Genomic DNA, 10,349 nt, shown 5'->3' on the forward strand with positions numbered 1-10,349 from the left:
AGTTCAGGGTATTCATCCACTTCTCTTATAGATCACTAATTGCGAATTGCTTTTGTTGTTCTTATGCGGAATATTTTTTTTGGTTGTTTAGTTGTTCTTTTGTTTGAGTAATATATATGTATGTGAACATGCAGGTATCGCCCATTGCAACCAACTCATTTCATGTATATGATGGATCTCGTATTGAAGTTATTGTGAATTTAGAGGAAAAAAGTTGCACATGCCGACAATTTGATCTTGACTAACTCCCTTGCTCACATGCTTGTGCTGCATGTAGACACCGACAACTTTCATGTTATCCTATGTGTTCTCATTATTATACTACAAACTCCTTGGTCATTGCCTATGTAGAAGCTATATGGCTAGTTGATGATCAAACCGATTGGATAGTAACTGATGATGTGAGTGAAAGAATTGTCCTACCACCAATTACACAAAGAAGATATGGTAGGCGCAAAGAAGAGAGGATCCCATCACGTGGAGAAGACAAATCAACTCGAAAGTGTTCAAAATGTGGTTCAAATGGCCATTATAAACAAACTTGTAGGAATCCCGTTCTACTTCATCCTACTTTGTAGAACCCTTTTAAATTGGAGTTTTATGAATAAATATTTTCTTTTGATCATTTTATTGTTTATTTTGGTTGTACGTACAATTCTTTAAATTTCTGACAATTAAAAATAATTACTTTTATTTCTTTACTCTAATAGTTCACTTTTATAACATACTAAAGTGTTTTCTGTGAACCATGTGAGAAAGAAAGGTTTCCTTGATTATCTATTAAAATAAAATTGAGAGAAAATTTTTGCTCTTCGTTTGGAAAAGAAAAGAAAAAAAAGGAGAAAGTTTTAGTTAGAGATTATAGCATAAGAAGTGTTAAGTCTAACAATTAGTTATTTATATAAATTAAGGGTAGTTATGTCTATTTAAGTGAGATTTTGAATATATATGAAGGTTTTTATAAAAACTGACATTTTTGAAATTAAAGGTTAATTTTTTGTTATATTTGATAAATTCCCGTCGGTGACAGCGACGTGAATGCAACATTGTAGTTTATGAATTAGCGAAATATGGACTTAGCAACGGAGGTTTTACTATTTGGGTGGAGTAACCGCTCTGGAGAACGATAATTAATTGTAATTGGCGAGCAAGATGGTTAGGCTTCCTTTATTCTCAGAGGTTTTTTTTTTTCAGTCCCATTTTACGGCCCCAAACTTTCTGTATGTTTTATGCAAAATCTCAATTTCTATATAAAATAAAATAAAAATAAAACAGTTATTAGAAGGATAAAATCAGATGAATGAGGCCCAATTTATTGCCATTTTCTGGTTAATTTTCGCCTGTAGGGTAAAACAAGGAAGAAAAACAAAGAGGGGATAGTTTTGGGTGATTTTTTAATAGGAATTGTTTTGGTATTACGCGGGAATGGGTGAGGCGTTGATTGGGAGAAATTTTTTATTGTGAACGGAACACAGGTAGTACACTACTTGTTTTTATATTAGTGGAAATATTATTGTTTTTATTAATTTTTTAATACACATATCTCACCATTTACATAGTAACACGTGGTATATCATCCCATGTTCCAATCACACTGAAAAATCTATCGTTGATTGGGAAGAAAAAAGGGGAAGAGTTCTCTCAGGAATGCATAAAAATGTATACGACAGTTAAAAGGAATGCATAAATGTTCTCTCATATGCAAGGAAAGGAAGGTGAACTATGGGCTCGTTTGGTGAACCGGACAAGATTGGTTATTGTATTACAATATGGTTAGGCTAAAATTGAAAAGGATGGGTTGAGATGAGACACTTGTCTAATGTTTGGTGTAAGATACTTATCAAATTTTCTTTAAAATGTTTTTCATATCCCAGCCTATCCAATTGACTTTGTTTACACTATACGCTAGACAAGTATCTCAACCCATCCCTTCCAATCCTACCCTAACCAGTCTGAAATACAATAACCAATCATGTCCGTTCCACCAAACGAAGGTATCGTTTGGTATGCATACGGGACGGGACGGGACAGGACAGGACAAGACGGAACGGAGAGGAGAGGGAGCAAAGATGCCTCCGGATGGAAACAAGGAGGAAGGAGACAAAGAGGTTATAATTTTGTGTTCCACGGAACGAGTCATTCCAGGGGATGAGGCGGAACAAAAATTCAACCAAAATTCGTCCATTGGAACATCGCATTCCACCCATTTTAAGCGCACCAAATGTGGAACGGAACGCCACGTCTCACTCTGTTATGTCCCGTCCCACGTACCAAATGGTACCTAAAGGAATGCATAACCAGGTGATATCTATCTTGTATTGATTGGACGAGGGATTTGAGTACTGTCACCTCAGTCATATCAGGGAGTGTTGCGTTTCATAAATAGCATGAAAAACGAGTTTAATTGAGCAAGCGGCATGCATTCGGCATTTTTCTCTTAACTGTTTTGCAGTCACGTACTGAGTTGTACTCATTTAATCAAATCCTCGAGAAACCTACCGATACGAAAATTCGATTCTCAATGGCTGAACAAATAATGTAATGGTTTCTAAGCATTCTGAACAAACAGTAATGTTGAAATAATACATACAATTGAATTTCATGAAAGATTATCCGAAAGAAAAATGACTCACCTCAACGGAAGCAAAACGGAGTACTGCTGCGGTTCTGGCAGCCTCTCGAATAAAATACATGCCTAAAATGAATCCCTAAGTTGAAAATTTAAGATGTTTGCGACGAGTAACCCTTCAACTTGAAGAGAATCACCGGCACAAGTTGCAGCTTATGACGTACCAACCAACGGAGTGAAAAGGAACAAAACTTGCATTCAGGAGGAGAGGCATGATTCAAATGCATTATTGAAACCGCAAATGATTAATAAGCTCTGTCAGATTTGTTTATTCTTCAAAATCACAGATTCAGATAGAAGAGTACCACTGTACCGGTGTATGTATGTTCAACTGCAACGTCTTTTTAACTAGCTCCCTTCTGCTTGAGAGTAATCTTGTCGCCCAAACTGAGAGCAATTCCTTGGGTCTTGCTCCTTATCCGGATATAGCCGCTAAGCTTTCCATCTGTTTGCTTTTCAATGCTAACATTCACCAAGGCGTCCTCTCCAAACACACTCTTCGCATACAAGTTGGCAGCCAGGAATCCACACTCACCATCCAGTGCCGACCTGAAATCAGACAGGATGATGTCAGAGACAAATACAAATGTTTCGTGAGAAAAACAAAACGATGTATTAATGACTAGAAATGTCCCGATAAAAACTCAAAGCACAAAGGAAAGATACTATTCTGTTTTACTGGACTCTTGATATGCGGGGAAAAACAGGAAATTATGTCAGACAGTTGAACCAATTCGAACTGATGAACAAGCATGAAATCATAGATCAGCTGGACTTCAACAACATTGAGATCTGAATTGGTTCATGCAAGCCAACACAACCAGACCCAAGCTTGATCACACATCTTATAGCCCAAAGAAACGAAAAAAATCTAGATTTATGAAATCCAACAATTATTTATCTGCTATAAAGAACAGAAGCCGATTATATCTGTCCTCATCATCTCTATCTTAAACTAAATAATGCGAAAAATCATCAGTCTAACAAGATTGATATAGCAAGCCCAACTAACTCCATTGAATACTCAGCCCCAGCACAATGCATTCGACAATGAACATGAACCATTACAGGAAATTTCGGAAACTTGGGGCCTGTTCGGTATTCTATTAAAAAACTTTGGTAATTTTCAAAATCAACTTGTAAATTTTTTTATTACTCAAACTTGTTTGGTATGGAATTTAAAACTATTATGAGATCTTAAAAATCAAAATTTAAATTTAAAAAAAAAAAAAAAAAAAACAGAAAATTTGTGTTTTTATGAAATAGATTTATCTTTTGGAGTCGGTCTTCAATCCAGTTTTTAAAAATGGGACTACCAAGTACCAAACAAGTATTTGAGGTAAAAACTGAAAAACAGTTTTTGAGTTATAAAACTTGGGACTCAAATAGAGTACCAAACAGGCCCTTAAATCCTTTTCCTATTTACAACATAACTTCAACTAAATAACATGGAAATCAACTTCAGCGATAAGCCTAGCATGAGCGGTTTAGCCTGGAATCACAAATTCACAATTTTTTTAATGGTTAACAGCTTGCAGTAACACCAAACTAGGTATGATAGGGTGTGGACATTCTTCTCACTGAACCCTAATTGTAGTAAAAGGAATTCTAGCAGTGGAAAGGACGACTTACGGTGCAGTGAGGCACTTCATGTTGGTTGATTTCATGATATGGTCAAGAAATTCCTTCTCATGTTGAATTACAGTGTTGACAGCAACCTGAAACAGAACACAATGTCATCAAGATTTAACTCCATTTACTCTCATAAAGCAAAAACAAAAATGGAAAATTAAGACCATTCACAGTTGCTCAACTAGATACTAATTTTGAATTAAATGAAATGGAGCCTTTATGAAAAGGTAGAAGCAAGAAACTGAACTGAATACGGTGATCTGAAATACAAAGCAAATCAAAGATCTCAAGACAAGATGAACACACTGCATAAGTCCATGACCAATACAAATTTAAGATCAGCTCGCAAGCCATACACAATACATTAAACAAGATATCACTAAATTAGTAAAGTTTACTTTGATTGGTTAATATATAAAAAACAAACAAGAGTAACAATGAGAGAAAAAAGGCAACAACGTCAGCTTAACATTGAATGAAAGAACACTTTTTCCCTGCGTAATGAAAATTTCCATGAACTAGAAAGTTTCAACCACCACATCACTTCATATTTAGCTATAACATGTGTCACAGAACTTAAAGAGATTAATTGCAGAAAACTTGATTCTTCCTTATCTTTTATCAGCATGTACATATATAATATCATAGGCGCTGTTCAGTGTATGCTGCAGGATTCATGTATGTGTTATGTATTCACCTATTGGCCCACTAAGTACAGTATTTTTATATTCCCTAGTCGTTCCATATCCAACAATATGTGTGTCACTAGAGACTAAGACACTAAAACGAGATATAGGAGATGAGGGAATAAAAGATCCACCAATCTATACATGACCGATAAACAGATACAAAGAGATTGACTGAGTTCAAAAGGGAGAAAAAGGAAAGTATGACAAGACAAATTCATCAAACCAGAACGGTGAATACAATTTAAGATTTGATAAAACAGTAACAGAAACATTGCTATGCCCCCAAAACTAGTGGTGATGGCAAAATTTATGCAAGCAACTTTATTATTGGTGTAGGAGAACGGTGACAGAAAGGACTGCTGCATACCTTGTTCTCCCACTCAAACTCTGCCCACATGGTCCTGAAAGCTCCATCACTACAAACAGCAGGAGAGATGTAGTCCATTATGTCGATATGAATGTCATTGAGGACGACAACTGTACGCTCATGCACATTCGAGGTCTCATAAACAATGTTTCCAAATATGACTCCAGTCTCAGTTGACGACACCTTGATATTAGCCTTTATTTGCTTACTAGATTCAGGAGCTAGAGTATAATTCTGTGGCCGCTCAACAAGCTTAAGATCACCCATGGTTGCCAACTCTAAGCACAAGTTCTGTAAGGTCTCTTTGGTACGATTAATAACTGTGACATCAAGGACAATATCATAATGATGGACAGTCACATATGCTTCGGCATACACTGGGTCGCTAAATCCAGTGAGTTGGATGATTCGGTTAAGCTTGTTTGCATCATCCCCATCTTTGACAAACTGTCCTGTAGCACGTTTTAAATCATCTTGAACCTCATCTTCCAGTTCTAGTTGGCTCATACCCTTCATTTCAGATGTAGAATGGAGAATTAATTTAAATATAATACCAATCCAATACGCACGTATATTTAAGTTTAACAAAATATCAAATTTAGCTATCACAAACCAATAAAAACCAAAAGATTCGAAATAAGACTAAAGGCTTGTTTGAAACTAACCTAGACCTGACTTAGGGAATAGACTCCAATGAAAACTTAAGCGTGTAAGCAAATTTCATACGAGACATAGAACTAAGACCATGATATATCCTTGTGAAAGATAGCAAGATAATCAGCATGTCGCTCAAAAGGCATGAGCTCGGCAGACGAAGAATGAGGAAACCACATCTCATATGATACATTTTGACATAAGCAATTGTATTCTATAATCACTGTAAACAATGGTACATTTGTAATCATTCTAAACAATTGTATTTTCTATTAATATAATTTATCCATGTGGCAAGGGTGATAAAGTCTCCAAATATGACACATCATCAATGTACAATTCCCCTGACAGTCACCCAACGACGGCCCATATTGTCAAAATCTCACAAGGCAAGGGCGATAAAGTCTCCAAATTGAAACCACAGGTATGAACATGCACCATCAGGGTACTAAACTGACATTAACCCTTAAAAAATGCCAAAACTAACAGATAAGCAACCATACAGTGTAGTATACTAGTACATCACAAGTTATATAAATTGGTCAACATAAAAAATTGAAATGACAACAGTGAAAGTCAGGTCCAGAAATTATTGTCAGACTTTACAGAATTTGCAGATACGGTTAGACATATATAACGGATAACAAATGCATAAGTTGTACCTTCCTGCTCTTTAAATGGTAAAAGTCAATAAGGTCGTCCGGTTGTGCATGAGAAATCTGAGCCTTTGCTTTTATATCCTCTGTCTCCCTTAATTGTTTTTCTGAAAGCATGTCAACAAAACTTTGATGGCAAGATTTCAACCATATTTTTCTAATCTCATCACCAGTATTGCATAGCAATCTTATGCAGAGGACAATCCTATCATAAGAATCGCTGTCAATTGGATGTGGAAGAACTGGAGAGTGTCCTAATTGCAGCATAGAGACAAGGATCAACAGTGCTTGTGAAGATGCTTTATTCACTTCAACTTTTGATGGCTGGACCTCTTCCAATCTCAGAACAAGCTTGGTCAGAGTGCATGCAACAACTGCTCCCAGGAAAAAGTCACCAGTGAGAAGCAGGGATCTCAAGTTCCCAGATGCCAAGGATCCTTGAACAAGGGTAGGAGGAGAGAAAGCAGTTTCAGATGCAGCACTCTGCGTGGCATAAGTTCCATCAGCAAGAATAGCTGGTCTTTTAGAAGACACAGTCATGGAGTTTACTTGCTGAACCTTTTTTGAAGAATCATTACTTTCTTCTTCTGAAACTGAGAAAAAGGGCAATTCTCCTAGGCACTGTTTAATTGTTGCAATTCCGCTCTCAACTTCAGAAAGTGACATGCAATATTCTCCAATAATCCAAAGGGCACAAGAACAAACCCGTGATGCTCGGATTTGGTAAAACGTGTCCAATAGCCTTGTTATTATAGACACCCTTAGCTTAGGGTTGGTTTCTATTATCTCTCGGACAAAAATCACCACATCAACAGCAGAAGCAACATTGCTGTCTCCCAAGAAATCCATCAACAGATGTACCACTGTGCTCGCAACTTCTGGGAACTTTATTGCACAAGAATGAATGGCTTGAATAAGCATCTGCCTGTATTCACCATTCTTTTCTAGCTCTCCATTCTGAGTCTTAACAACTTCCTTTTTCAAAGTAAGAACAACCTCATTGATGTTCTTGTGCGTAACCAAGTCGAGAACAATGTCTAGGGTCTTCCTCCTGATGTCAAGATTTGGACTAGAAAGTGCCCTAAGCACGTCCATGAACATATCAGCCACAACTTCCCTATGAGAAGACTTTAGCTCAGTCAGTCGATCAAGAACAATAAGCTTCACATTGTTGTCACTCTGAGAAAGAAGCAGCTGACAGTAGGTATTGGCAGCAGCTCTAATAGCAGTAGGAGCATACGACAAGGAAACAAGTGTTCCAGCACACTCATATACAACTGCAGTTGAAGGCGCATTCAGCAAAGATATAATGATCTTAATGTACCTCCCCTTCTCCCCACGGTTTGTTCTACACACTTTTCGTATCAGCTCTAACACAACCATTTGCAACAATTCACCCCATTCAGACACCCTATCAACATTGGTCAAAAGGTAATTAATTGCACGTTCCTGGGCACAAGTAAAGAGCATGAGAAATGCATTCCGCTTAGCAGATTGATCCTGCTCTGTAGAAAGAATCTTCTCAATCATTTCAGGTGCATCAACCAAGAGTTGCTCTCCGTTTGGTAGCTTATATATGGACATCACAGCTAATATAGCATTTCTTCTAATATAAGGATGCCGATGCTCCAAATTTTGCAAAACAGAAGGGATTAATGGCTCAATTATTTCAGGCTCATTCAACCGGCAAAGAAACCTCAAAGTTACACCACGAATATACTCATTGGGGTGCTGTAGGTTGTTCCTCAAATTTTGGCATATTAAAATCATTTCAGGCAAAACTCTACCCTTTTGATCAGTTTTATCGATTATCTCCAAATATAGGAGCAACAACTTCTGGACAGTGTGGTCCTCAGAAGGCAAAACATATCTTACGATTGTAATAAAAAGTTGAGGTAATGTTTCACCATTCAACAAAAGCATGATTGCCTTTTTCATTGCATCTATCTTTGCATCCACATCATTGCCCTCAAGAGATTCCTTGATTTCATTTGCAATTGCAGGTGTCCCTTTATCAAAGTGAACGAGCAGACTACAAGATTTCTCCATTTCTAATTTACTTCCTGAAAAACAATGGTTTCCTATTTAGTTTAAACCATCAATGGAATGACTTAAGCATGTGATAACCAATACATACATACACATATGCATATATTTATATATATATATATGTATATATATAAAATGACTGGGCTGTTTGTCAAGGTACATAAGGACAATGCCTTATACGGTTTACTGCGTAATCACATCTAAAATGTTTGAATTTGACTTACTTCCTAATAATACAAAATATTTAGCTCAACAACTGAACTCCATGCTTTAAGTGCAGAAAATGTAATCACCGAGTTTATCAATATGTCATTTAGATATACATACTACCCAACAACTCCGGCACTATATGTATTTTCTTCATAGAGAACCAGAAGGACTCATACAAAAGTTTATTATAGCAAACAAGCTCACTTTTCTACTTCATATACACCTGTTTCCATGTTAAGTACAATCAAAATTAAAAATCATGCCGTGTAGAGACTCATGAAAACCCCTCTTCTGTCACGTATATTCAGGATCTTGCTGCCGCCATTCATGGACAGGATTATTAGACAGTCAATTTTAACTTGCGAGAAAACGGTACTTCTACTAGTAAAGAAACCAAATACATTTGATCACCCAAATTTATACCTTGAAACGTGTGAAAAGAGAATGTCAATTTCCGAATTTGCTCGAAACAGAACAAATCAGATCTGAAATTCTAGCCTTAACGAAATTGTCTCGGCTGGATTTATCAAATGTACATTACTGATCTGCGTCTACATTTACGTCCAAGCCTCGGTTTCAACTTCTATAAGCAACAACAAGAATTCTCTTCAATTTCAAATCAAAATTCTACCATTTCAGATCAACAACAACAAAATTTGAAGAGGAGAAAAAAAAAATCCTCAAATTATCGAATTTAGCTTCGGAAGGAGAAATCAACCAAGCACTAATCAATCAAATCACAAGTTTCAGCACTAATCAGTTGACGAGAGCAAAACTGAAATCAAACAAAAACCAGAAGCTCTATTCCATGTAAATCCGGCATCGTTATACGTCAAAGAGAATATATTCTCTCAATTTTCTCGGTAACCAAACAGAAAAGAATGATCAAGTTTTGAGATCTGGAGACTAGCAGAGATAGAGAGAGAGAGAGAGAGAAACTGACCTTTCTTTCTTGTCCTGCGTCCAAAATTGAGCTGAGAAGATGCAGCAACGTAGAGAGTGCAGAGAGGAATCAGATCCAAAATGGCTGAATATTTATATCATATTTACAAAAACCAGTTTACAGGCCCATATAGCTGTTCGATCCGCGGGGCACAGTTTTACCCTTTTACATTTTTACTTACCCTGCTCTTTTACACAGTGCTTATATTTTCGTGGGGTCATTCGTCTAATTGATGTCTGCCATATGTTCAAAAAATAAATTATATCTGCTGTTGATAGTTGTCCCACATCGGTGAGGGACAATGTTTGCTATGTGCTTATATGATCTTGCGCTACTTCTTATATTGTCAATTGGTTTTATGGTGGAACCTCAATTTCATTATGGTATCAGAATGAGTTGTCCTCGTGTGAAGCCAAACGGCCACACGTGCTTTACGTCATCCAATTGTTGTCCACGTGTAGGCTTGAAAATCCGCCACACGTGCGGTGCGGGGGCTTGTTGAGAGTTGTCCCACATCGGT

General features: G+C 36.9%; 1 protein-coding gene across 2 annotated transcripts; it reads right to left on the minus strand.

Moving 5' to 3' along the window:
* Window positions 1-2,522: 2,522 nt before the first annotated feature.
* Window positions 2,523-9,985, minus strand: LOC103400620 (coatomer subunit beta-1). 2 transcript variants are annotated; one of them, XM_070820412.1, is made up of 6 exons: window positions 9,830-9,957; window positions 9,310-9,469; window positions 6,634-8,690; window positions 5,318-5,827; window positions 4,262-4,347; window positions 2,523-3,178 (listed from the first exon to the last, which is right to left on the minus strand). In XM_070820412.1, the coding sequence occupies exons 3-6, from the start codon at window positions 8,674-8,676 to the stop codon at window positions 2,974-2,976; spliced, it is 2,844 nt and encodes a 947-aa protein (XP_070676513.1). In that variant the 5' UTR covers window positions 8,677-8,690; window positions 9,310-9,469; window positions 9,830-9,957; the 3' UTR covers window positions 2,523-2,973. The 2 variants fall into 2 exon arrangements, with proteins under 2 accessions (XP_070676513.1, XP_008337493.2); XM_008339271.4 differs by lacking the exon at window positions 9,310-9,469 and having other exon boundaries at window positions 9,830-9,985.
* Between the last annotated feature and the right edge of the window lie 364 nt (window positions 9,986-10,349).

The sequence above is a fragment of the Malus domestica genome, chromosome 04, assembly GCF_042453785.1.
Source record: "Malus domestica chromosome 04, GDT2T_hap1".
NCBI lineage: Eukaryota > Viridiplantae > Streptophyta > Magnoliopsida > Rosales > Rosaceae > Malus > Malus domestica.

Coding starts and splice junctions, on each gene's coding strand:
- LOC103400620 (XM_008339271.4), bottom strand. CDS start 8,676: ATGGAGAAATCTTGTAGTCTGCTCGTTCACTTTGATAAAGGGACACCT. Junction 5,828..6,633: donor ACCATTTAAAGAGCAGGAAG/GTACAACTTATG, acceptor TCTGAAATGAAG/GGTATGAGCCAACTAGAACT. Junction 3,179..4,261: donor ATGAAGTGCCTCACTGCACC/GTAAGTCGTCCT, acceptor GTCTGATTTCAG/GTCGGCACTGGATGGTGAGT.